This window comes from Ixodes scapularis, unplaced genomic scaffold, assembly GCF_016920785.2.
Source record: "Ixodes scapularis isolate PalLabHiFi unplaced genomic scaffold, ASM1692078v2 PGA_scaffold11__112_contigs__length_91849675, whole genome shotgun sequence".
NCBI lineage: Eukaryota > Metazoa > Arthropoda > Arachnida > Ixodida > Ixodidae > Ixodes > Ixodes scapularis.
In genome coordinates this window covers 66,658,408-66,686,388 of record NW_024609837.1, presented here as the reverse complement: position 1 = coordinate 66,686,388, position 27,981 = coordinate 66,658,408, and the positions used below count along the sequence as shown (strand labels likewise).

Sequence of the window (27,981 nt, the reverse complement as noted above, 5' to 3'; positions counted from 1 at the left end):
TCATATACAACAAATTTCAGAGACAATACCCGGTTTCCGAACTATATGTGTGTTCCAGCCTTAGCCCATTAACCCATAGACGCATGTTTCAAAGATAAAAATTTTTGCTCGACCTACTAAACAACCGATTTAATATTGACACCTCTACATATATTTCACCTGCTCTTCATAATTACCCCACGCGAAATGTTCTTTATAGATCATTACAAGAATACAGCTGTAGGGTCGATGTATTTAAGTTCTCATTTTTCCCAAGGACCATTCATGATTGGAATGCCCTACCCAGTCACATAATAAATGCTTCATCTGAGCCATCACTCATTGCTAACCTTCGCAGTTTCTGTAACTCCTGCGATTGACGGTATTTCTTGTAGGTTGTTTTGTTGTTGTTTTTTTTTTTTTGCTCGAATTTTTATTCAATACTGTATAATGATGACATTGATTGCCTTATTCGCGTGTGCTAAAATGACGAGAAATGTATGTCTCTATACAACATTATGTACCCCCTCCTACCACATCTCCCGAAGGAGATAGTAGTATCAATAAATAAATAATAAATAATGTAGAAACTACGTGTGAATGCACGGCTACTGCCCGAGACGCCGCAGATTTCTTTCTTCACAGCATTTTACTGCGGCACGGAGCACCCCAAATCATCATCAGTGATCGGGGAACCCCGTTTATTGCCAAGCTAATTGAAGAAGTATTGCGCCTCACCAACACAATCCACAAAGTAACCAGTGCGTACCACCCACAATCAAATGGACTCCCCGAACGCCTCAACCGAACATTATCACAAATGATATCCACGTATGTCGACGATCACCACACCAACTGGGACGCCATCATTCCATACATCACTTACGCCTACAACACTGCGCATCAAGCAACTACCGGATTTTCACCTTACTATCTTCTATACGCTCGCGAGCCTCTTACGCCTCTGGACACGATCTTGCCCTCCCTAAGTGACCAGCCGTTGAGCCCCTATGCCAACGACATCGTTGGCCGAGCGGAGGACACCCGTCGCCTTGCCCGTCTGCACACCCTACGGTCAGAACAAGAGCAGCAACTTCGCGATTCGGAAACCCATGGTCTCGCCTCCTACAAAGTTGGAGACAGGGTTCTTCTAGCCACGCCTCTACGCCAGCCGGGAAGGTCAGAAAAACTCCTTCAGAAATACGTCGGACCCTGTGTTGTTCTGCGTCGTCTATCGCCCACAAATTATCAAGTTTCACCACTATCACCCCCCCCCCCCCCCCCCCAGAGATCATCGATCTAAATCCACCGACATCGTACACGTTGCAAGGATGAAACCCTTCCATAGTCCCGATGACGCTACATCAAACTGACTGACACCCAGCCCTCCACCCGACCGTCGGGAAATGTTAGGAAGAAGACGAAGCGCCCCCGGCAGGAGAGTTCGTGGTGGGTGCTCGAGGACAAGGCAGTTGGCGATCGAACCGTTCTGTAGAGCAGTCTGTTACCAACCAACTTCCATTAAATCATCCCCCATTAAAACCCCCCTTCAATGTATATATATATATATATATATATATATATATATATGTGTGTGTGTGTATATGTTAAACGTGAAGTTATTATAGTATAAATTAACAACATTTAACGTCGATATAAGTTTCTGACATCTGAGCTTTTAAAAAAATGTGTCCCACAAAACAAAACAAAAAGTCTAGGACATTTCAGTATTTTGTTATGAGTTGTGAATGTGAAAGCATGAATGTCGTTCTTCCGCTCTCTTAGTTCGTCTGCGGTGGACTGGCGTGGACTGCCACGTTTCGCTACTGCCGACTTTTCGGCCGCCGGCGATATACTGGGTGGTTCAAGGAGCGGCCAGGCTCTTCAAATCGACCGCAAAATTCGGTTTCTTAACCTATTGTGGTACGACTTTGTGCAGTGTTGCCCACAGAGGGTGCATTCTTTTTATGTAAAATTTGCAAAGAGCCAACTTACCTGAGGAAAAAGTAAAGAAGGAAAATGGCTTGTTACAATTAACTTACAACTTACAACTTAAAGAACAGGCCACACGAGCATGGCTCTATCTTTAGGTCTTCTGGGTCACCAGGTCTTCAAATGCAAATTTGACTGATTTCGCTAACACTTTCGGCCTTCATTATTTATATATAAAATATCAAGATCTCAATATAATAAACTACTTTAAAACACAAAATCGCAATAGATTGCAAAATATCGCCAATTTTCGAGCCGCATCCCTCTTAAAATCGAAGGAAAAATATTTTACCCATTTCTTCTGGAAAACATAGAAACAAAGTCATTTCTTAAATTTACATTGCGAGGTAGTTATTTTATTGACGTTCTCGACTTCAGCAGAATCATCTACAAAAACAATCAAGTCATTTCTGCAATTTCTAGAGGTGCCAGCTGATAATCATTCTAGGAATGTAGTCATTTCGTTTTCTTAAATACAGAATTTGTAAGACGACAACGGAGTTTAATCCAGGAATAAACTTTTGAGTGTGTGTGTGTCTCGTTTTTAACCTGTGGTTTGGGGGGCTTAAGTAATGTTTAAATTATAGCTGGTTGTCTTTCTAGGGCGTTCCACATATCTTGCAGCAAACAGCCGCGCATGTCTGGATCTATATATTTATCCGTTTGTTTATTGTGCCTACTAACAGCCATGGGACTACGACTTCAAAGCATTAAAAAGATTTTGCAAATAAACAAAAATAACAAATAGGGGAAAATTTTTTTGGCATTACGAAATTCCAGGTGAGTACAGATATTGTTGAAGTAACCCGACTTTTTTTTTATTTCAGAAGGAGTGTTGGCATGGTGTTTGCCGAGAATTCTTGGCTGACAAGAAAAAACAGAAAAACAACTAAAAAAAACTTAGTGCCATTCCACTCTGTGAAGAAGGCTAACCAGCGAAGCTGTATTGGGATGACTATATTGACAACTATATTGATGTATATGGTTATTGCTATATTGATTGAATAAAGACGCATGCACGTAACTTCGTGGTTGGTATAGCCTTTATTTTGTCGTATTCATCACCACAGCAACCACAACTTTGTGGTCGCTGTGCTATACCGCGATCGGTTGTTCTGCTATGATAGAGGCGTTCTTGCCAAAGGTTAAATCTACACACGACGGGTGACGCGTGATCGGCACATTGACATTCGTGTAGCACTCAATTGCATACCGTTCCAACTGGAAGGACACAATCTACTTGCCGTCGGGGCGTGCTAGGTCGACGCTAAAGTCTCTCATTATTACGATCGACTTGTCTTCGACGGATGAGGTCCAACAAAAACTGACGGGTGCATCGCATACCGTTGATGATGGCGGCCCACACCTCATCGGTCATTTTCGCTCGACGACGTCCATAACACTCAGGCTTCTGCTACCGTCGACGCTCTGCAGTCCGTTGCAACTCAAGAACGAAGGGCGAGGGTAAGACGGGCCGGAGAGGAGAATTAAAGCAGACGAAACGCTAAAGAGAGAAGGAGATTTCCCCTTCTCTTCTCCAGCATTCCCTCCGCTTCCTCTTTCCCGGCTCGTCTTACCCTCGCGCTTGGTGCTTAAGTTGCAACGGACCATAGACTGGTACGCTGTTCTTCGTCGGTCAGAGAGCGGGTACTCGATGGTCGCGACCCGTCGGCAGCTGCGTGTTCGACGGCAGCGGCCTCTCGTCGCTTTCGCGCCCATTGGCGCTTTTGCTCTCGTTGTCGCTATTTGAAGGCATGTTCTCCTTCCTCAGATCTAACTACGCGCGTCTTGCCCATAGCAAGCCTAAAGGGCACCTGCTGATAGCGTCGCTAGGGCGATGACTACGTGAGAGAAGAACGAGGCACTACAATTGGTGGTTAGACTATAACGTTTTATTATTCTTTTCAGCCCCTCTAATCGGGAGCGAAGGTGCGCCACCGGCGCACAAGTGGTGTGAGGAGTGGCGGCCGCGCAGCGAATTCTCGCTCTACTCGCTCTGTCCGCGCAGGGAAAGATTTTCAGAAAGTAGCCATAGGCAGCTTCGCCGTAAAAAGCGCTGGTGGCCCGTAAGACCGTCCGAGGGTTAGATATTCCAGCTGAAGACATGATGCCTGTGCAAGTTGGGCAGGAATGAACTCAATGCATGTAAGAGACCAAGTGGTAATGGCTGAGCCTATCTTGCCAAAAAAAACGGGAAACCATCAGAGCGGCAAATGCGTGGTATCCCCAGCAAAATATTTCGTGCAAGCTGATCTACTTGGCAGGAAACCTTAGATTGGACAAGGGGTTTAATTTTGAACATATATATACACATATATATATATATATATATATATATATATATAGAGAGAGAGACAAAGAAAATATAGCGTAGGACGCCGAAGACTATAAAGTAATAAAGTCGCACTTCAAAACGTTGTTGGAGTTTTAAAGCATTTAGTGAGTCGACGTTTCGGCCTGAGACAGGCCTTCTTCAAGACTGGTTGCCAGAGTCGGTTACATGGTTGTTTTCGCTTTCCCCACCCGGGCCACGTCACCTGTCAGATCACGTGTAAAAATGCCCAAGTAAAAGAGCCCAAGTGAAAAAACGCTGCTGTACTCCCCCCACTCCACGCACGGCCGCAGCAGACGCCGCCAGCCATCGGAGCAAACCAAAGGCCACGTCAGACTTCGTGACCCCAGGAACGTCACGTGCGGAAGGCGCAGTAACGTTCACATAGTTGGATCGGCCCAGATGGCCAGCAACGCACGCCGCGGAAAGACGCAAAGTCAACCAAACAAAAAAAAAAAAAAAAAAAAAAAAAAGGGGGGGGGGGAGGAATGTAATAAGCGCACACAGTAAATTACGCCAAACGCATAGAACAAACCCCTACATAGAGAAAGATAAGGTGAAATAAGCACACAGAGTAAATCAATGCCAACGCGCATAGACAAATCCCCTGCACAAAAAAAAAAAAAAAAAAAAAAAAAAAAAAAAAAAACGTAAGTATAACAGTGTTAACCAAAGTCCCAGAACATTCAAGAAGGAGCAACAGGTGGAAGATGCCTGTTGAAGGTCATGACCCGTTGACTCATCGACAGGTTATACCGAAAGGTACACGAAAAAATTAAAGGGTTGAACGAATGGGATTGAATTAGCTACAGTCACTCCGCTACAAGGGGATCAAGGTAGATTGCATGCATAGATGACATTATACCTGGATCTTCATTAATACCGGCCCGGATTGAATTAAATTTGTAAATAAGATACGATTCTCTCTGCTCGCGATCACGGTTGCTTTTGAAATTGGATTATATATATATATATATATATATATATATATATATATATATATATATATATATATATATATATATATATATATATATATATATATTCAGCGCCATAGGACAATATTTAAATAAATATGGTCGGTTGTGTACAATCGAAAGGGTCACAGTTATTAACGTCCCCATGTTTGAGGACAGTCATTACACAAAGTCACCAATCTATCCCTGCAATTTCTTGAGGAGCTCGATATTCGATTCTAGAAATCGTGTCATGCTTCCTCATAGAGATCCAACAATGAGACAATTGAGTTTACTCCGGGAAGAAAATCACCTCCTGCAGTTATCACGAAGATAAGCTATATCTCAATTTTAGTCCTAACCGAAGCCATATCAAAACATCTTTTTTTTTTTTTTATTTTCCCCAGAGAGGGAGGGATGATTGTAAACTAAACTGCAGAATGCACGGCATTAGCGTTTCAGAAATGTCATTTATGGCCACGTCGCGAATTTTGCACATACGACATAAGTTGCCAAATAAATTATCTGAATATATCACTTGACTCGGACAATTTCTTGACATGGGTGTAGATGTCATTTTCGCACGGGCACCTTAGAGGACGTTATCCTCTAAGGTGCCCTTGCCCGTGAAAAAGCTTCTAACGTTGGGTATATTTATAGACTTAAGCAAAGCTTTCGATAGGATAAATCACCAAATTCTAAATAAACTTGAACGTTATGGCATCCGAGGTATGCCATTATCGCTCATAACGTCTTATTTACAATATCGATCCCAATATGTTCGAATTAGAAATTATGTATCTACTACTGAACGAATTTACTCCGGGGTTCCTCAGGGTAGTATTCTAGGGCCTCTATTGTTTCTCATATACGTGAATGATATAGTAAGCATCGAAAATACCGCTAAGTTTATAATGTACGCCGACGATACCAGCATATTTTTTTCTAGTTTCAAAGAAGACCTACTTACCTCCATAGCAAACGTTTTTCTAGGTAAATTAAAAAATTGGATAAATATTAACTCTCTTATTCTTAATACCACTAAAACTAAGGTTTTCCTATTTCAATGCCCGGGATCGTATGTTCAAATATCACGTGATTTGTATTTTGGGTCATGCAAAATAGAATGTGTTGATACCGTTAAGACTTTCGGTGTTATATTTTCTAATCATATGTCATGGAATAATCACGTAACATACATTCATAAAAAACTTTCTAAAGTTGTTGGAATTATGAATGAATACAGGCATATACTTCCCGTAAACATCAAAAGGTTAATTTACAATTCCCTTTTTCATTCCATAATCTACTATTCCCATTTAGTGTGGGGAACAACTACTAAGAGCAATTTAGACAAATTGCGTCTTTTACAGAAAAAGGCTGTTAAAATAATTGAAAATGTACCTCGTGATTATCACTCTCTTCCTCTTTTTGAAAAACATAAAATCATTGATATATATAATATGTATTCTTCCAGATTGATTTTAAATTACCAACAATGTGTAAGAAAAAATATTAACATAATCTTAGACCTTGCTAAACTAGAAAAAAACGAGTCCATTTACGCATCGCGTCATAGGCCCCCCCTGGCGTCTTCCTGTATCTAGAACAAATTTCGGCACTCAGAAATACCGCTACCAATTACCGCTATTGTTAAACCTTCTTTTTTCTCATGGAATTGATATATACTCTGTAAACAGCAAGACGTTTTGTAATATAAAATCACTATTTACGTTTCAGATAGCTCTAAATATGTGTACTTAGGTAGATGTTTTTTTGCCGTTGTTGTTGTTTTTTTGTGATTGTTATATACTGTGTTCTTCTTTTTTTGTATTCATGTCAGTTCCGCTGCTGCTTTGTATTGGGGCGCTGGGACTCGTCAAGCGGCTACGAGCAGCTTTTTTTCCAGCGCCCTTGTCACGAATGTATGTTTGTGGCAGAAAATAAACTGATTTGATGATGATTTGATGTCCAGCCACAGTAAGCGCTCCTTATTCAAGCCGGGCCTATAATAACTCTCCGCATATGCAAATCCGACACCATTACGGCACAAAACTCTCGCTCACGCAGCTTTCTACATTTACATTACACCGCCCCCGGTGTATTTTGAAAACGCTGTATCCTTCCGATCCAGAAACCGGAACATAGAGCGAACCTCGCACTTGGCTGTAACGTCGATCGTGTCCACCATGTTCCCACAGACACACACTACAGCCTGAACCCAATGGATCGAACCCAATAGACTGATCGCACCAAGCGAACTGCTCAGGCGCACGCATTTGGGAAGTGGTGCCGCCGATTCCAGAATACGATTGTGTTTTTCGTGTGTTCATATTATCCTGTTGCTTGTGATGCCTTTGATTGTTATCAGCCGCAGAAAGATGTTACAGTCGTCTTTGCGCATTAGAATCGCTTCGTCGTCCGTTGCCATGTTCGAGTCGCTTACGCAGTGGTCCCACAGCTTTTGCTGGACAAACAACGACGGCTCTGATCGAGCACTCTGCGTGCCCAGAAGTCTTAACAAGCTTGGAGGCAAGTGAATATTTAGTTCATTAGTAAAGGACACGAAAATGTGAGACATTCGACTGGGCGTAGCACCGCGGATCAACATTGGGGCATTGAGTGTGTCGGTGAGAACGGAAGCTTCGCAGTGCTTAGGCTTGTGCATAACGTTTAACCGACAATGAAAAAAAAAATGAAAAAAAGAGAAAAAAAACTAAATAGGCTTTTTCGGGGAGCGAGGGTTCCTACGAGTTGTTTCATTCTGTCCAACAACCGAGGTAGAAACAAAACTGCGGCGACAAGCCTGCACACTAGCAGGAAGCGATCCACAGAAAAATCATGCTTGACGCGCTGTAACAACTAGCATGTTTTAAAAAGCAGCCACCATGCCGGATACCTAAAAACGTTGGGTGAAAATAAATTTTAGTACACAATTTTTATCATTTTGTTTTGTTTGAACAAAGCTTTGAACGCTAAACGTCGCCCGACGGTGGAAACCCTTATCTGGGGTCCCGAATGGTGTTAACGCAGAAAGGATCTGTAACGCCAGACAAAACCAAGGAGCGGCGTAATAGACCATCACAAAGTGGGTCTGGTTCACCGCCTTTTTGGCGTAACTGTTAGCACTTCAAAAATGCAGAATGCTGTTCTTCACGCTTTGTTCAAAAAAACAAAAATGACTGCTTTCGAAAAAAGTTTGTTTTATTTCAAGCGACGCATATCTGGAAGCACTTATTTATTAGTGATTGTCCTGATCTTTCGAAGCAAAGTTGGGCATGAAACATATGGCAAAAATGACAGTTATAACGGCCAAAACACACCGAGCAAAAATAAAATAAAAGCTTGGTGGACGCTTAACCTTCGCCTTTATGAGCGGTACGCGATAGCGATACCGGGCCACCTTAGCGAAATCGAGCCGCGATATCGGGTCACGATAGCGATACCGGGCCTTCTCATTCGCCCCGCAATGGCGCCTTGCTTGCCCTAACGGGGGAGGAAGTGGCCGATTCGGCTTCCGTGAGCGATAGCGAGCGGACGCACTATGGATCGCTCCTCTGCGATAGCGATAACGGCTGAGGCCAGCCGTGGTGACGCCGTACACGGTGAAGTGCCCAACGATTATGCCGTGTTATTGCCGGTACTGCCAACAGGCGACGAAGCGAAGTGTAGCCTGGTGCTGCACGCGGACACCCGCGGTCGAGCGTATCGTATCGAGGATTTCGTCGGGCCCCTCAACCAGGTGGGCGTCAGGGAGGACATAACAGGACTTGGAGCCTAACAGATGGGCCACGTGTGGTTGGTGAAGTTGCGTAACGGTGAGGACAAGGAAAAGGTGCTATCCACAGGAAACTTGAAGGTTAAAAATCGGCTTTGCCTGATCGTCGACCCTGTTAGGCGGGAACTGAGAGTAAAGGTTCACTGGGTGACTTTTGGAGTCTCCGTCGATGCCATCCGGAGGGCCTTTGAGCCATACGGCGAGGTCAAGGGTGTCGCTCGAGAAAAATGGAAGATAGAAGGCCTCGTGGACGTCGACTCAACGACCGTCACCATGAGGATAGTGCTCCGCGATTCCTTGACCCCCGAGTCTCTACCACACCAGTTCCGCATCAATGGCGGGAATGTGCTGGTAGTAGTTCCCGGGCGAGCGCCGCTTTGTCTACGTTGCCGCCGCACAGGACACATTCGACGTGATTGTAAGGTACCAAGGTGTGAAGAGTGCCGAGCCTTCGGGCATGAGGCCAGAGACTGTGTGCGGTCCTACGCTCGAGCTGTCGCTGGCCAGAACCTTGAAGACCTGGGTGCGACCTACTTACTGGATGAGGTCGAAGCAGAGACGGCGGCGACTCCTTCAACTCGGCATGCCGTACCCGAGGAATCCCCGCCCACCTCTGAGCTCACCATGGTGCAGCGGGGTGCCCTTAAGACCAAACAACGAACCCTGCCCCTAAGCCGGAGGGGGCAACAGGCAGCACGCAGCTTACTGAGAAGACACCATCGGCAGCGCCACCAGCTATTGGGGGCGTGGCCGGTGCTTCGGACGGTGAGGACGCAGTGGCAATGGACTCAGAAGGCGCGTCGGTCAAGCTGCGAAGTGGTTTCTGGAAACGTCGAGTCGCATCAGCAACCTCAGGGAGGGGAGAGTGGGTGGTAAACCAAGAAAGGACGAGGAGCCGGCCGCGGACGCTCGTCCCACTCCCCCGGGAAGACGCACGGCCGCAGTGAAAACCCGGTTGTGGTCCCATAGACCGTGTTGAAAGGGGTGAGTGCCTTGTGCTGTGGTGAAACCTTCCTTTTGCGATAGTCACTCTCGGACGTCCCCTGCGTATTGCCACGCTCAACGTTCGGGGACTGGCGGCTAGACGTCGGCAACGACAGCTTTACCGGCTGATGACTGAACAAGAACTGGACATCGTCGCTATCCAAGAGACGAAAGTAGAAAGTGAGGAGAGCCCTAACTACATGGTGCAGCCCTTTTTGGCACGGTACTTCGTCTGTGTAAGTCACGCGGTTGGTCTTTCTGCAGGTTGTTGCCTCTTTTTGAAAAAAATCTTTAGGCGTAGTTGTGCAAACAGTTATTACATGCCCATCTGGGCGTTTTGTTTTGTGTGATTTTACTGTCCTAGGCCACGAGTGGCGAGTTATTAATGTCTATGCGCCAAACAAGCCAGACGAACGCCGTCTGTTTTTTGAGAACGCTTATCAACATTTTCAGTACGATCGTCTCATCTTCTTGGGTGATTTCAAATGTGTGTGCCGAGCAGTGGACCGGTCTAACCATGTGCGGTAAAACGACGCTAGTATTCTCGCGTTAAACGACATTACTGAGGATTTTGTGCTCGAAGATGTTGCTTGCTGTGCACCAAGTGCGAAGGCTGTGTCATATACTCACTTTCAGGGTGACAGTCACGCTAGATTAGACCGTGTCTACATTTCGTCTAAACTGGTTTCTTTGTGTTGTAATTACTCCGTTGATTATGTCTCATTTAGTGATCACTGCCTTTTCAGCTTTTGGTTAGGCGAATAAAAAAAGACGTCATCATTTACGTGGGACTTGTGGAAACTTAACGCCAAGCTCTTGCGCGATGAATCATTCGTTAGCGCACTTAAGGCAATATGGCAGGCGGTCGAACGGTGGGGGCAAGGTGTAGGCGAGAGGTGGGAAATGTTTAAACAGGAAGTTAAATGTGCGCGATCGAGAAGTCGTGCGCTATGAAGCGCAAGGAAAGGAGGCAGGAGGGTGAAATGCGCTTGTGTTTGAAAAAGCATTTACAAGAAGAGTGCCGCACTCCCGGCAACTTAATGAAAGACATCAATAATCTGAAAGGCCGACTTGAAGTTTTAGAGCAAGAGCGATATAGGGGGGCGGCAATTCGTGCACGTGCAGAGAAATTAATGGTTGGTGAAGCGCCGACAAAAAGAATGATAGCTGCGGAAAAAAAATACTCATGCACTAAAGACATTGTAGAAATTGAATACCAAGGAGTTGTGTCATTCGACGCAAGCATTATCGAAAAGGCGTTTGTCGAACATTATGTTGATTTGCTTAGTTCTCACGCCCCTCAATCTGAAGGTTTAGATGGAGGACTTTTATCTTTAATGCCAACTGTTAGTTGCGATGATAAAAAGTTTTTGGAGGCGCCGCTCAGTCTGTCAGAGATAACAAAAGCGATCGACGACCTGTCACCAAATAAGTCTCCGGGCCCTGAGGGGCTGACTGCGCTCTTTTATGAGACATTTAAATCTTAACTTGCTCCCATCTTACTTGACGTTTTTATTGAAGCTTAGGAACAAAAAATCCTACCCCCTCGTTTTCGCGTACCCATACTGTTCTAATCCCGAAGAGTGATGACCCCGTAAAACTACGCCGGGTGACCTCTTACCAGCCTATCTGTCTGACTAACGTTGATTATAAAATGTTAATGAAAGTCCACACCAGCCGGCTGCAGCGAGTGATCACGAGTGTTGTAGGGCCGCACCAGACGTGCGGCATAAAAGGTCGCACCATCCTGACTAACATTCATGTAGCGCGCAGCATTCTGGAATGCTGCGACTCCGAGCTACAAAAGGTTGCGATGTTGCAGGTGGATTTAGAAAAAGCATTCGACCGTGTATCACATGCCATAATCTTCAACATTTTGGAGCATATTGGAGTTGGGAATATCATTTTAGAGGGGGTACGAATGGCCTACCGCAACTGTACGACGAACCTGATTCTAAATAAGCGGGTTAGCGAACGAATAGCGGTGAACTCATCTGTCAGACAGGGATGCCCGATCTCACCATTACTTTTCGCGTTGTACATCGAACCCTTTTGTCTTAGTATTATTCATGATCGCTGTGACCGTGGGTTTACTTTAAACACATGCGAAGTTTGCATACTTGCATACGCAGACGACATCCCGATCTTTTGCGCCGACAAGGAGAGTGTAAGAAGAGTAGTTGAAATTACTAAAACGTTTTGTACTCAAACGGGTTGCGCCGTGAATTAGGTAAAGTGTTCAGGCTTCTGGCATGGCGAGTGGGGGTCGAAGCCAAAAGTATTTGCAAGCATTGAATGGTCAACCCTGCCGACCCGTTACTTGGGAGTCCCGCTAAATCACTATCGAAACAGCAACGATCTGTGGACTTCTGAGACAGCTAAGTTACGTGAAAAAACTATACAATGCGGTGGACGCCACCTGTCTATTTTTGCACGCGCAACTGTGTGTAATTTATTTTTTGCAGCAAAACTATGGTACATGCTTCACGTAGTGTACTGCACGCGTATTCACGTGCAAGAGATACACCGGGTGTTTGCCGTGTTCATTTGGGCCTCCTATTGGGATCGCACCAGCCGAACAAACCTGTTTCGGCGTGTTCGGAATGGTGGCCTATCATTAACGCACCTTTTTCTATGACAAGTTGTTAATCGCTTTCTTTTTCTGCGTGTTCAAAGTGATCCCTTTTTGCGCACTGTCGTTCAAGTACAGCTTTGTGACGCTTTACCCGAATTTATTGTTTCGTCCGCTGATGGTGCAAATGGACCGCTGAGCCCCTTTTTAAAAGAAGTAGTCGCTGCTTACAAATTTCTAGCCGCGAGGTTTTCCCTCGGATATCTGGGTACTGTTTCGCGAAAAAGATTGACGAAAGATTTGATCGAGCTGTCTTGTCCGGCTCCCATCTATCGCACGTTGTACTATGCACTACCCGCTAACGATGTACTTAGTCGAGTGAAAAAAAATGATGGTCCCTGCGAACGCGAAAATCTTTTTTTTTCAACTTCATACCGGCACACTTCCCGTTAAAGCGTGGCTTCATGAGAAGGGCGTGTTTGTGCCCTGGACCGTAAATTGTTTCTTGTACAAACAGCCTGAGACCATAGAACATGTCTTCCTGTATTGCTGGGATGCTGTCTTTTACCGGGATGTCTTGCAGCGTACTCTTAAGAAAGATCTTCCGTTAACCGCGCACGGAATACGCTTTCTGCCGTTAGAGAATGCACATTGTGTGCCGTGCGATTTAATTATGCTTCTTGCACTGCACAGCATATGGAAGTGCCGCATGGCAGTGCGACATGCTGACTTGGACGTTCGACCAGTGTGCCAGTACTTTACACAATTAATCAGGCAATTAAAGGAAACGTATAAGGCTCTAGGAGACGACTCCGATTGGCTGCCTGTCCCAGACGCCCTATCTGAAATAAGATCCTGTTAATATTTCTGTGTCAGCCGAAACTCGGCTGAGGTTTCTCTGAACTTGTTCAATGTCTTTTATCTTCTGTCGTTACAATAAATCTTATGGCATAAAGAAAAAAAAAGCCATGCTTACCCTAGTCAATAGTGTGCCTGGCTCGCAACCGAAGGTTCGTGGGTTCGAATCCCACTTAAGTTCAGCAAATGTTTTTTCTTATAACGCAAATGAATCATTTTATAAAGTACAATCATTCGAGACAAATGGTGAACTTTAATTCGCAGTACACGACATGTTTTAATCAGTTTCATTCCACACGTGACGCCACGTTTCACGTGTGTGTATTGGGTTCTTTGAATTTCCCCCGCCAAGCATGTGGCTGTGACGTCGTGACTCTATCAACCAATGAGGATTTTCGCGTCCCGCCACCGACGCCGCCTTTTCTGTGATACGAGCTTGTTACCGCAATAGCGTTAAAACGACCGTCGCAAAGCAGCGCGGAGGTTTCGTTACGGAGCGATTGCTCATGGAGATTCTAACATACGGATTTGGCACGACCTACGAAGTCTTGTGCGCCGTAATCTAAAACTGTATCTTACGTTCAATGGAGTGGATATACATTCTGAGCCAGATTCGAAACAAATCGTTAAACGCTCTTTTATCTGCTGCTCTGTCTGGCTCAGTTTACCTTTCTTAGACACTTATTTCTGAGGCTGCGATCTTCCGTGAAGAAAAAAAAAATCCGATTGCATTTTGCCTGGCGCTATTATTGTGGCACCCTAGCACTCAAAGAGTAAAGCCACCCGTTAAGAACTGTGACTCAAAACTCGATTATTAGAATCGTGCTAACCAAAAAAAAAAAACCCCAAAAGATAGGAATTAAAACACTCACAGACGTTGTCATAAGACTGGGGAGAACCACAGGTATGTACCAGAATTCACCGCGGCAGTAGTGGCGTCATGCTACTCTTGCTAAGTTCGGTCTATTAATGCCAGTGTTGTGCCAAACACTCAACAATTGTGTTTACAATAAAATACGAATTACCCATTTAAAAATGTCTTTAATGTAGTATTCAAGTCACTTGTAGTACGAACTACATTGAGGAGGGTCCAAACATTTTGAAAACGTAATTGAATTAGAATACACAAAATTTGGAAAGTTTCGCACGCTGATAATGTAAGAATGAATTGTAAGAAAGGGGTGCTTTATTTGTGATGACTTCTCTGAAAATCACTATTTGCTGTGATTTTTATGACCTTCGAGAATCGCCGTGACTGCTGCAAATGAAGTTCTCTCGGAAATAGTTCTGGTTGTGCAAAATAGAGCGTGTCAAAATATTTTTGGAACAAACAGAGGTCATATATTGTAGACATGACACCTGCCGTGCTTTAGTTGGACGGAAGCTCGGCTCACGACGAATTCTACAATAAGTTAGTAATAGGCCTCGCTGCGACTATGGGGACTTGTGTAGTCCTGGATTGCATATTCATAACAGCCGAAGTAGAAGTTGATCAGGCAGCCTGACTTGTTAATGAGAACGCGAGTCAAAGACACGCGCGCACGCTCAGGAGAAACATTGACTGAAGGATAGCCAGCCTCTGCCGCTGATTAAACATCAGGAGCGAGTACTTGGTCCCCCAAATCAAAAGCGAGAAGGAGCACCCCAACCTTCAAACTGTAAAAAAAAAAAAAAAAAAAGAAAACGAAGGTTAAGAGGGAAACAGAGGAAAGCGTCCACATACCCGCTTCCTTCCCCTGCCCCCTCTGCACCAGTTAAAACCATTCCTGACGCAGTGACGTCGAGAATGTCAAAATTCAAATAATCAAAATCCACTAGCTCATAAATGGACAGTTTTAGCATAGCGTCATTGGCTTTTACGTACGCAATACGCAATAGTATAGCTTACGCTAAGAACTACCTGCTCGGACCGATTTTAGTCGTGCGTTGCGTAAACTAGGCAAGTGAACATCTTTGCGATCTTGTTGATTCGCCAGACATAGACTATCGTGTGCATAAAAATGAAAATGAAATCACTACCAATAATTGTATTCCAAATTAAGCCATGCAGCAGCCGACAGTTTAAGGGCACTTTCTGCGGGCTGGGGCGGCTATGGGTGCGAGTATGTACGTAGCAAAATTCGATAGCAGAGCGTCGGTCTGTCGTCCCGTGGCAGCGGCACCTTTTATCAATGCTATCGCGGGAAGAGATCTGTGACCTGCAGCAACTTGGGTGATTTTTTGAAGAGCGTTCGTTCGTCGGCGATGAACTGCACACTGTTAGCAAAAATAACACGCCCAGACGTGTAAACCGTTGTCCCATAGCGGACACGTCAAAACGTGTTCGTTTTACACGAGGCCATCTGTGTTTTTCGTCTACACATGAGGTGCTGTGTAAACTTAGCACGCTACACCGTGTCTGCCTTCCGCAAAACCGTTTCGAGCGTGTTCCTTATGAAACATGGCGGCCAGCGGCCGAGAACAGGCGAGAGACGAGCCCAGCGAGCCGCGCGCCTTTCAGCCGAATTGAAAGCACACAGGGCGCGTTAGTTCTCGTTCGATGTCTTTTATACAAAGTAAAGTCTCCAAGCGGCGGACGTAGCTACTTGCAACGGTACGTACTATCGCGGACAATATGAGCTGAAACAGCGCTCCGGCCGGCGCACGGTACTACCTGCGCCGTCTGTCGCCTTGCTCCGCACAGATGCCGCACCCTGAGTCCGAAATATTTTCTCACTTGCGCTCGCTGCGCCACTGCGCTATTCCATCTGTCTGCAAGCGAGACGGTGGGCGCGACAGCGGGCATGTGTGGTAGAGCGATGGGGGGAACAAAATATTACGCTTGTCGTTCCCCTTTTGGTATTTATTTACTTTACTCTATCGCGCAAAATCCCGTAGAAAAACGCTGACTGGTGAAGAAAAAATATTGAAGTGTCTTAAATTTCAGCTGCGATTACAGTTCTTGAAAGTCATATCAAAATACGTTGCAGGTTGTTTTTGTTTGATTTTAGGTGCATGCACAAAGTGGGACATCGTAAAGTCCGGCTCCAATGTATTTTGTTGCTGTTTCACTGATCACAGATGTTAAAAAAAAAGGTTAGCATAAATGTTACTGAAAAGGTTTTTTTTAACCTTGATTAGTATGAAAAGGTTCAAAAATATTATTTTTTTATTACTGGGTTGACATGTTTGTTTCAAGCAAAACAAGTTGCTGACAAGACACCAGCTTTTTGTTGATGAATTCCTAGTCTTAATAAGGTGGGACAAACAGTCATATATTTGTCAAGAGAAGGAGATTGAAACTTAATCCAAAACAATATTTGCAGAGGACATTGTCAGACACAAAAGATTAATAGCGTGTAAGTTCAACTGCACTTTACAAGAAGATCGGGATGAAGGAGGCACCGCTGAGGAAGTATGCGTGGTTAACGGCGTCAAACAGTGTGTCGCAACCGTAGCATCAAGTTTTGTTCCAATCGGCAGAAGTCCAGTTCAAGGGGTCCTGAGGCGCATTAAAACTTGCAAAATAATTTATTACCGCGTCATTCTCCCCTGACCCGCACCACGGCTCTAACCCTGTCTGGTAAGAAATCATAAAGCGCGGCCACGAAGTCTCGCTCAGCCCCGAAGCCACTCCCATTCACCTCTGATTGCTTTCAACAATTTGTAGGCAGTGGCGTGGTGGAGGGGACGCCGTGACATAGCTACCTTGATGCGCCTCCAAATGTTTTCGATGATATTGAGATCGGCTCCTTCTAGGGGCCAAGGCAGCTTCGTCAGGCAGCGCTCCTTGGGGAGATACGAGCGTGACAGCGCATTTTCCACTTCGGCGCTTTCTTGAAATCCACTGAAATGCATGTTAGCTGAAAACGTGAACATCGGGCTAGCAGATGGAGGGAAGAGCGCAGTGGCGCAGTGAGCGCAAGTGATAATTTATCTCGGCCTCAGGGTGCGCCGTGTTTAGGGAGCGATGCGACAGGCGGCGCAGGTAGTACCGTGCACAGGCCGGAGCGCTGTTTCAGCTCATATTGTCCGCGATAGTACGTGCGTTGTCCGCGGTCGGCGGCGTCGGTAGCTTCAACGAACCGCTAGAAAAAAAAAAAAAAAACGAATGTTGAATTTACATGGATAAATAACTTGAGCAAACTATTTAGAATCGGGCGGTAACTTGCGCCACCTATCGAGATTTCTAGCAGCCTGTTTTTTATAAAAAGACGAGTCTGTTAACACGGCGAACGACCACGACTACACAGCAACCCTACATGCAACGCAGGCAACACAGCACAGACATGTACATAAACACACCAACCGACACTACGCCCGACACTTCCTACTCGATATCCATTTCTCCCCGCGGCGCATATAAGCTTGACATGTGCGGGTGAGCTCTTTGGTCGCTGGCCATTACAGATTTATAGAAGAATACACAAAACACGGCGCAATGGACAGCCGTGTGTTTGAACTGTTTGCATTTAAAAAGTATGGAGGCAAAATCTATAATGTTAGTCCGTTGCAATAAATAACGATATGTTAACAATAAATCTTAAACCGGTCGTGAAAAAGTTCAAATTTTTGTTATTTTCTTGCTTGACCAGTGTTATGAGCAGTCGGACTAGCTTGAATCAGATAGGAAAACAAATTATTGGGATTTTGTCATTACGTATACAAAAATAAATGAAAATGATCCTTGCGCAAAGCATTTTTTATATATTTTTGTGAAGGACATCCGGACATCCGCCCAACACTTCACTTCCGCTAGTTGCAGCAGTTGCAGTACGGGAGCAGACGCCTTCACTTTTGGGGCGTTTTGATGCAGTTTGTTGTCGTATGTCGTGTCGGTGTCGAGAAGAGCGGTGGGGCTTGGGAGTTTGTGACCGGTGTTATTCGTGAACACTGGTGTGGGGCGCTGATGTGTCTTTTTTATACTGCCACCCCGAACTTTGAGGATACACGGGCCCGTAGCAGTGCATTATGCTAAATCGCAAGCTCCTTGTCTGTTGACGTCGCTTTCCTGGTACCACTCGTGGATACTGCAAGCGTTTAGACAGTGTGCACTGTCTCGCCTACATCCCCGGTGACGTACTCGACCTGTTGAAACTTATTGCTTCCGTCATTTTAGAGTACGCAAGGCAGTTATCTCGTTGGTCTGGTTTCGGTTATAAAAGCAAGGCAAAACGCTCGTAGTTCCCGCCCTCAGTACACGTTGGACATCTTCCACACTTTGACACCGGATAACTGAATGAACGAGGATTTACATTCACTTCCGAGGTTACTCTCGCCGCTTCCTCACCGTTGAGCAGCAGGATGAGCTGGCGACAAGCCGCGGATGAAAGGCTTGAGCATCTACAGCCCAAGCGCACTCGGTGCCGATGCGGGCGACGCGGGTTTCTGTCAACCGGGAGGCCAGCACAAACCGTGACCGTTCCAGCTCTTCGTCATGACACGGTGTTGCAGAGAGCAGGGTAAAATACAGCTACACGAATCACCGAAGCAAACGACTGCTATCTTAAATCTTGGCTTGTGATTGCGCCTTTGTAGTAGATCATCTTATTCGTTTTGCTGGAGAGACGCAAACGACGGGCATAACAAAATCGCTTGCATATTCCGCATATCTCACAAAAGCATTTACCCTGTCACCTTGCGAAAAAGCGCGAAACACGGAGTCCGCACCGTCCTAAGCTTCCCGTTTTTTACCTGCTTTAGAGCAGTTTGTACCTGCTAGTAGATATGCCTACTGAAACTGAAACAGGGCAGTGCCAGAGAGAAAGAGACAAAGTTGGGAAAGCTTGCTCGCTCTCAAATTTCTCAACTCTCAACGTTCACAACATAAAAAATGGTCTCAGTACATGCATCTCTGGGCAGGTAGGAAACCGTGCCCTAATTTATTCACGCCGCATGATTGGCGCAACAAACTCGTTGCAGGACCAAATCATCTACTCGAGCGGTGTGCGTCGCCATGCAAACGCAGTCCAACACGAAGCATAAAAAACGGCAAATGTAAGACAACAATCCGGAGTCCATTATTCAATTAAAACGACGTAATTTTGTTGAAAACGCCCGCTGCTTCTTACTCACGGTATGCGTCGGGATACTTCCACAGTTTGAAACGGAACGCAAGAAGATTTACTTTTAAAAACGCTCGCTGCGTCCTCCCGGACCAGCTGGACCGGATCAGCTGACAACGACGGGAGTGTACCCGTTGAACCTCCACCACGCAACAAACAATTTGCGCTCCGTGTTAAAAGCGTTGTTCAAAAAGACCCGGAATACAAAGCACCGCACCACACACGACGAATGTTTCAGCTCTTTTTCGCATGGCCGGGTTGCACCAAACAGAACGAGATCGCCGAAGTCAACGCCGCGCTGTCGTGAACCTTGGCTTGTGGTTGCGAACTCGTGGACCCTGTGACTCCCTTCGCTTTTTATTTATTTATTTATTTATTTATTACATACTGCAGGCCTTTTGATAGGCCCTTGCAGGTGTGGGGTACAAAAGACTTGTAAACCATCATTACACATGGCTTTCATGATGTTTCGCAACTAACACTCTCATAACTAATAATCAACGGGGAAAAAAGTTTGTACAACATATGTTCAAAAAGGTTCACAACACAAGAGCACAATGGCAATACCTAAAAAGGATGATCATCAAGTGCTTTATTAAAATTAGGGGCTATGAATATATTGTAAGGGAGGGCGTTCCAATCTGATATGGTGCGTGGAAAATATGAAAACTTAAAAATGTTGGTTCGAGCAAATATTGGTTGAAGAGAAAACTGATGGTGGTTCCTAGTGGCTCTGGAAGATAAGGAGGTTATATATAAACTTGAGTCGACGCACAGCTTGTTGTTATAAAGTAAATACAAGAACTTCAGTCTTGCAATTTTCCTACGCTGTTCCAGGGACGTGATATTGTTTGCCGCTATTAAGGAGGATGGGGAGTCAAGTCTCTTGTACATTCCATAAATAAAACGAACTGCTCTCCTTTGGACCATCTCAAGTTTTGATGAATCTTTTTTCGTGTTTGGATCCCAGATTATATTAGCATATTCTATTTTTGACCTTACGAAGGAGTTATAAGCTTGGAGTTTAACGGAGGTTGGAGCATTTTTTAACTTGCGTCGTAGGAAACCTAATTTTCGAAAAGCCGAGGAACTGATGTTTTGGATATGCTTTGACCATCGTAGATCGCTTGTTAGGGTTACTCCAAGATATTTGTATTCACTTACTTCGGTTACTGCAACATTATTTACTTGATATGTGAATTTCAAAGGTTTAATTTTCCTCGTCATGCGTAAGTGAACAGTCTTCGCGGAATTCAGTTGCATTTCCCATTCGTTACACCAATCGTCGACTAGAGAAAGAGAAGAATTAAGCGTTTTTTGGTCACCAACAGAGGATATGGTTTTAAACAAAACACAATCGTCTGCAAATAAGCGGATATTAACGTTAGTACTCACAGTTGATACAATGTCATTTATATAGACCAGAAATAGCAGGGGACCTATTACACTACCTTGGGGAACACCAGAAGAAACATCGAGGGTACCGGAAAAATGGCCACCAACTTCAACAAACTGGCTACGATTGAACAAATAGGATCCTATCCAGTTAACTATCTCTGGTGGTAGCCCAAGACGCTCTAGTTTAAAAATAAGTTTACCATGAGGGACCTTATCGAATGCTTTACAAAAATCTAAAAAAATAATATCGACCTGTCCAGACTTGTCTAGGGTAGCAGCAAAGTCATGGACTGTGGTTACTAGTTGCGTAATTGTGGAGTACCCCCTCCGGAAACCATGTTGAAAAGAAGTCAGCAAACTCCTCTCTTCCAAGAAATTTCGAATATAACTACTAACCATATGTTCCATAAGTTTGCATGAGTTGCTAGTGATAGAAATAGGACGAAAATTGCTTACAACAGAATGATCATCCTTCTTATGAATTGGCACTACACGCGCTGTTCGCCAGTCATTCGGAAGCACACTTGAACGAAAAGAAGCACGAAAAATGATTGTTAAAAAGCGTGAAATAGATTCGGCATATCTACGGAGGAAAGCGTTCGGTATCTTATCAGGCCCACTGCTCGATTTTGTATTCAGATTTAATAACATGACAAAGACACCACGAAAGGAGATAAAATCGGCGTTCAGTGTAGCTATAGCGGTGGCAACTGGAGTGTACATATCTGTACATGAGAACACAGATTGAAAATATAGGTTAAATTCTTCGGCGATTTGTTTTTTGTCACTGATTGTGATATTGTTAACTTTTAGCTGGTCGACCGGTTTAGCTTTTTCTGAAAGATAGTTCCAAAACTTTGCAGGATCATGTTTTATGAAGTTTAAAAGGGTGCACGAAAAATATTTATCTCTTGCTTCTTTAACTTGACTAGCCAGTTCAGCTTGTAGGGGATGTACAGCTCCCTTGTTGGAACTGTTCTTTTTATACCTTTTTATTTTGCGTCTAAGATGAATTATATTTCGGTTAATCCAAGGATTTCTTCGTCCCGTGCATTTACGTCGACTAGGAATAAAGTTCTCCAAGCAATAGTTACATATAGAAACGAACTTGTCCCATAGCAAAATCACATCATCTTCAACGAAGTCACTGAAACAGTAGTCGAGATAATCCAAAACACTCTCGTCATTAGGCTTCGAAAAATCCTTTACCATAGTAACTACTTTTTTCTTTGGCGAAGGTCGGTTAAGATAGCAATCAAATAGTACAAGTTTGTGATCAGACTTGCTTTCCTCAAGTCTTACGCTATAATCAGCGAATGCACTACTAACAAATATAAGGTAAAGAATTGAGCGGCTCGAGCCCTGCTCACGTGTAAATCCCTTAACAACCTGGGAAATATCACATGCGAACATTATGTCAAAAATAATCTCGTCATCACATGGGCTAGATAATCGCAACCAGTCGATATGGGGGAGATTAAAGTCCCCAACCAGAAGAATTGATTCACCCTTGTATTTTATTAAACAATCATAAAGTCGATTTAAATAATCTGGACTAGCAGAAGGAGGCCTATACACAGCACAAAGGAGAACTTTTCGACCCCAGATATCGAGACGTAAAATTAAACTTTCATGATTACTAATCTGTTCTAATGTTGTTACACAAATGGATGACTTGATTACGACTGCAATTCCGCCACCACGAGACGGGCGGTCCCGACGAAAAACTTGGTGGGATTCAGGAAAAATTTCATTATCTGACATATTTTTATTCAGCCACGTTTCTGTAATGACCGTGACATGGGGGTCATGATTCAAAAGAACTAATTCGAACCAGTCAGTTTTATTGACAATGCTTTGTGCGTTCATGTTTAGTAGACGAAACTGTTTGTTTACAGGAGGTAATTCTTGTCAAACATTTACAGGCTGTTCATTGGAAGGGGATAACTTGACGCGCTCATTTGTAAATTCATTCCATTCATACAGATCATTGGCAACTCGAAGTTTGTCATTCACAAGGAAAACCTTTAGTTTGTTCTTTCTATCTTCGCTTGAACTGTTCCATAGTAGCCTCCTTTTGTTAAGGGTTTCTTGGGAATAATCGTTTTGAATGTAAATGTTTGTGCCTTTAAGTTTCTTTGTATTTCGCAGGATTTCTAACTTTTCATTGTAGTCCTGAAGATAAAGAATGATCGGCCGCCTTCCCACGTGTTTACCAAGGCGATGAATCCTCGCTACAGAAGTGCAAGTAACGTCCAGCCGCCTTAAGAAAATATTATCAATTACTTTTCCACTCAAATCTCGCTCGGTCTCCTCTGATTCGTCTGGAATTTCAAAGATTACAAGATTTGAACGTCGACTCCGATCTTCCAAATTGGCCAACCGAGAAGTTTGTTTTGCTATTGTCAGCTCGAGTGCGCTGACAGTTTGTTTAAGAGCGTCGACCTCAAGGGATTTAGCTCGTAACTCAAGTAATACTTTGTCAACACCTGCAATTTTCGATAAGACTTCGGCAATCGATTTGTCGGTACCGGATTGTTTTATAACTAAATCGGAAACTTCCTTTTTAATTTCGGCTTGACCCTCCATTATCGAACGAAACATCTCTTCAGTTGTCGGTCCCGGGTTAGTCTCAACATCACCGCATAATAACAGCTTACATACTTCGAAGCAATCAACTGCAATTTCACATAGTGACCGTGGGCCCGGCACAACAATTAGAGAAACAAAATCGCTCTCAAAGCATGATACAGGGTGACTAACCTGTACGAAAATCATGGTAAGCCACATGCTGTTGATGGCCTCGCCGTGCCCACTGGTGAAGAAGTCTTGAGGATCCTCCTTTATAGACGCTGCACAACTTGACGTCACTAACCCGGATGAAGCAGGGGGCGTTGTGAAGACGATAACACTTGGTTGCAGCCGATGACTTCCGTAATCCGAGCGATGACTGTCAGATGCCGGAACCTGGAAGGCCGGGATTTCGGCAACGTTGATTGTTGGCGCTGCTCCCAACAGGCAAGGCAGTGCCTGTACGAAAATCATGGTAAGCCACATGCTGTTGATGGCCTCGCCGTGCCCACTGGTGAAGAAGTCTTGAGGATCCTCCTTTATAGACGCTGCACAACTTGACGTCACTAACCCGGATGAAGCAGGGGGCGTTGTGAAGACGATAACACTTGGTTGCAGCCGATGACTTCCGTAATCCGAGCGATGACTGTCAGATGCCGGAACCTGGAAGGCCGGGATTTCGGCAACGTTGATTGTTGGCGCTGCTCCCAACAGGCAAGGCAGTGCCTGTACGAAAATCATGGTAAGCCACATGCTGTTGATGGCCTCGCCGTGCCCACTCAAAGCACACACGACGATTACGAATGCTGCTTTCCGTCTTCCAGGAACATCACAGGGGCACTTCTCCGGTCACGTCTTCACTATGTGCTCGCAAACTCCGAAGCTCTATGCGAAGCTTCTCGCGTCCCGTCAAACCAAAACAGTAGCGGCGCCATGCCTTGCCAGATTTTCTCCGGTCAAACAAAAACAACGAAAGCCAACCGGCGCTTGCTTCCAGCGTACATCGGCGTTGCGCTTGCGCCGTGGCCAGATCGCTTGCAGTTGAAGGTTGAAGCAAAAACGAAACCAACTGCAATGTCACGTGTTCACGTCGAGGACACGCTTTTTGTATCCATTTTAACTGTTTGGAACGAATAATTAGACCCATGACTTTATTTGTGGTGTCTAAGAAACTGTTATCAGGACCCCTAAACTAAATACAAACATGGGCGACATGAGGGAAGCCGCATTGCCATCGACCAGAAGATGGCGGCGAGCACGGTAAGCGCGGGTTTCGCCAACGTCCTGCGACATGGCGCAATTGCGTTTGGTGCATATCTGTCTCCGAGACATGTTTCTTTCCGCGGCATTTGTCTCGACGGTCCTTTCTAAGTGTGTCCCCGAGCATTCCGGTGCTTCGATAGCCGGCAATGCCGCGGTCGTCGCCGGGGGCGATGCGTGTTATCGAGGTCGGCTACACGGTTATGCGTGTATGACCGAACCAAAACACGTTTTTTACAACCTCGCATGATTTCTCAACGAATTATCCGTTACTCATCGTGTAAATTTATGGTAATTTGTGTAAATAGCGTGTTTTTCACCCCAAATATTCGTCAAATACACGGGACTTGCTAACAGTGCATGAAGAGGCTTAGCATGGAGCCGATCGCAGCGTTCGCGCACATCGCCAGCTGTGAACATTTTCGCTATCCACTCCTTCAGTTGCACGGCGATCACGGTCGTCTGCGGTAACTCTCGGAAAAAATTACCGAGCTTAACACAGCGTTATTTCACGTAACACTGAACTTCGCGAACGCCGCGTCGCCCATGCTGCACAAGTGCTGGTGAGCACCACCTTGAAACTGGAAGCCATGCTGGGCCCGAGTCTCAAGGCCTCTCGAGCGCTTCCCGCGAATCCCACTAACCCGCTGCGCAAAATCCACAGTGTTGAGGTGCGCACGCAATACCGACTTACACTGCTGGATAGACATTTAACAGGAATTCGCCTATGCCCTAAAGTGCACTTTGACTACCCCATAGAATTCCGCTCCACGATTTCAAGAGCTTGCGGGCTTTACTCATGTCCTAATCATTTCACCATCCTCCTACTCAGCCGATAGTTTCAGTCCACCTTTGTCTGCAGCTGCATACTACTGACTCGCCGTCGAAAAGGGGCACATATTTTCTCCCATAACATAACCGATCTCATTCACTTGCCTGTAAATCACGTCCAGCTAGAATGAATTCACTGGTTGGGGAGACAGCTTCTTTCCTAAAGAAATAAAGAAACATATTATGTAAGGCTCTCATATCAAGTATACAAGATGTAACCACAGAGTGAATATTATCTAAGCTGCTCGCTGACAGCATCTTTAGGCAGGAGACTTCTGAAGAAACTTATAAAATATTTGACTTCATTTCATGAATATCACAAACAAAGAAGTTACAGCTTCAAGTTTATTAACATCAGCCGAAATAATCAAAGATTAATTTATAAAAATTAAAATTTCAGTGAGAGCTCTCTTGATGACAGAGGGTGACGAAACTGCCTCTCTCCGTCAACCATATGTGACAATTCCAGTGCATCATGCACAACATGATCTGGACGTGTTAGCGCTCGTAAAAGTTTGAGGAGGTAAACATAGCTGCAAAAACTAGGATGCCTGGTGGGTGGATCCTGGTTGCGATGACCGTAAGCATGGGCACCGTACCCAACGCCCCATCAGCTAGCGGTGCCCATTAACACACCCTTTGTAGAAACATGTAAGCGAAACAAAATAACGTCTTACACAGCCAAAAAAGTGCTCAGGCCAGGCCGCATAGTTTACAGTTTACATTTTAGGGGGAGCACTTAGCCAACGCCCCATAGTTTGCAATAAGGAAATGTTGCTGATCACTTACATAATTTGACCACCGCTTCAATTCGCTGTTTTTTGTGTTTTTTTTTTTTTTTGCACTTTTGGATTTGCAAGTGTTCTTTTTGTGATTAGTGTCCCGTGAAAAGATTTTATGAGGATTTTAAACTTGCCCTTTGGAGGTGGACGCTACACCGGACTCGGAATCTCACTCGAATACCTGTTCATGCTTGTTGAATCTCGATAAGCGTATGTCTCACGTCTTCTTTGAATTGTAATTCAAGCTTCCCAAGAGTTTTTATACTGAAGGGGACGTTGAAGCACACATGGCGCGATATGTGGCCAAAACCATAAAACGCAAATAAACAAAAAAACAAACAAAAAAAAAACAAGCGCCATGAGCCACCGCTCAAATGAGCCGATTTCGCCAGACGGAAAAGCGAATTTGTCTAGAAAACCCGTAGAACGTTAGTTTCGAAACCTGTGCATCCGTATCTTTACCGATTTGTCTTTCGGAAAAAGAAAACCTGCCATAAAGAAAACTTAAAGAGGCAAATTCCTTTTCAAATGGGAAACACTTTTTGATAGCACACGTGTCGCCTAATCTCGCTCCCAGGTGAGGAGCACCGCGATTGCTCGCGACTTGAATGGGACTTGAAGAAGGAAGTTTACGGGAGCATGTCTCAAACGTAAAAGCCAGCTTGGACGTTTTCAAGTAGAACTTCGGGATGAGGCGAACTTCAGCAAGTCAAAGTTCGGCTTCAGATGAAATAACATCTGCGAGTTCGGGGGTAAGACTGAAGATACTTGCGCAGCAACGGTTTTAAATGTTTTTTGCGTATATTATTAGAAACGTGCTTCATAGTGGAAAAAAACAACAACATTAAATATTACTTTAAAAAACTACCTCGACGCTCTAAAATAAAAAGTTCGGAGTGAATAAAAAAAAAATATTGATTCATAAAAAGTCGATTTTAATGTAAACAATATAGCTAAGGCACTATTAGGCACCAACCCCTTAATTAGCCCCATCAGCTGAAAATATCCCCACCACAAACACAAAAAAGGAGCGCTACTTCCCTGTAAACTTGTTTCAGCGATCAGGTGTATAATAAGAATATTTAGATATGATCTCACTTTTAGCTTTCAGCGATAAAAATGTTAACTTGTTCCGCGCAGGCCATAGAACATCTCGCATATGTTTACGCCCAATTTAAAATATGCAAACTGGCACAACTGTTCGTGCGCCCCAATGAGTCTATCCACAAAGAGATGGCGAGAGTAATTTTACTAGTGGAATAACTTCAAGCTTTCAGTATATTGCTGCAATTACATTAAAACCCTAGGCGGAGAAAGTCGGCACACACCGACACAGCGGTAAATGAAGGCTTTCAACGAAACTACTCCCAGCGCGAATAAACGCGGTTGTTCTGATAGAGAAGATATACACGCAGGGTTTTGGTGCAACCTACAAGTGCGCTACATTGATGCAAAGACTAACCTTAAGAACAATCCTCGGAAAGTCTATGAGATAAACAAAACTCTGTTACTGCCGAGCTAGGAAAGTTATAATAGTGTCCCTGGTTGACTTATATGACCCACGGACTGCCAGAAATGTTGTCATTATTACAAGCAACGATGTTCCTGCTTCTTCTCTTGGAGGAACCTGGCTTCTCGGACAGT

At 44.6% G+C, this 27,981-nt stretch overlaps 1 protein-coding gene and 1 pseudogene across 1 annotated transcript; one reads left to right on the top strand and one right to left on the bottom strand.

The window, feature by feature from the left end:
* The window catches only part of LOC8030691, a 67,559-nt pseudogene extending 64,633 nt beyond the window's left edge, over positions 1-2,926 (top strand).
* An 18,276-nt stretch (positions 2,927-21,202) lies between these two features.
* LOC121835041 lies at positions 21,203-24,236 on the bottom strand. The gene is made up of 2 exons (XM_042288952.1): positions 23,657-24,236; positions 21,203-21,416 (listed from the first exon to the last, which is right to left on the bottom strand). The coding sequence occupies exons 1-2, from the start codon at positions 24,215-24,217 to the stop codon at positions 21,402-21,404; spliced, it is 576 nt and encodes a 191-aa protein (XP_042144886.1). The 5' UTR covers positions 24,218-24,236; the 3' UTR covers positions 21,203-21,401.
* Between the last annotated feature and the right edge of the window lie 3,745 nt (positions 24,237-27,981).

Excerpts from the sequence above, each read along its gene's own strand:
- LOC121835041 (XM_042288952.1), bottom strand. The coding sequence starts at position 24,217 with ATGTGGCTTACCATGATTTTCGTACAGGCACTGCCTTGCCTGTTGGGA.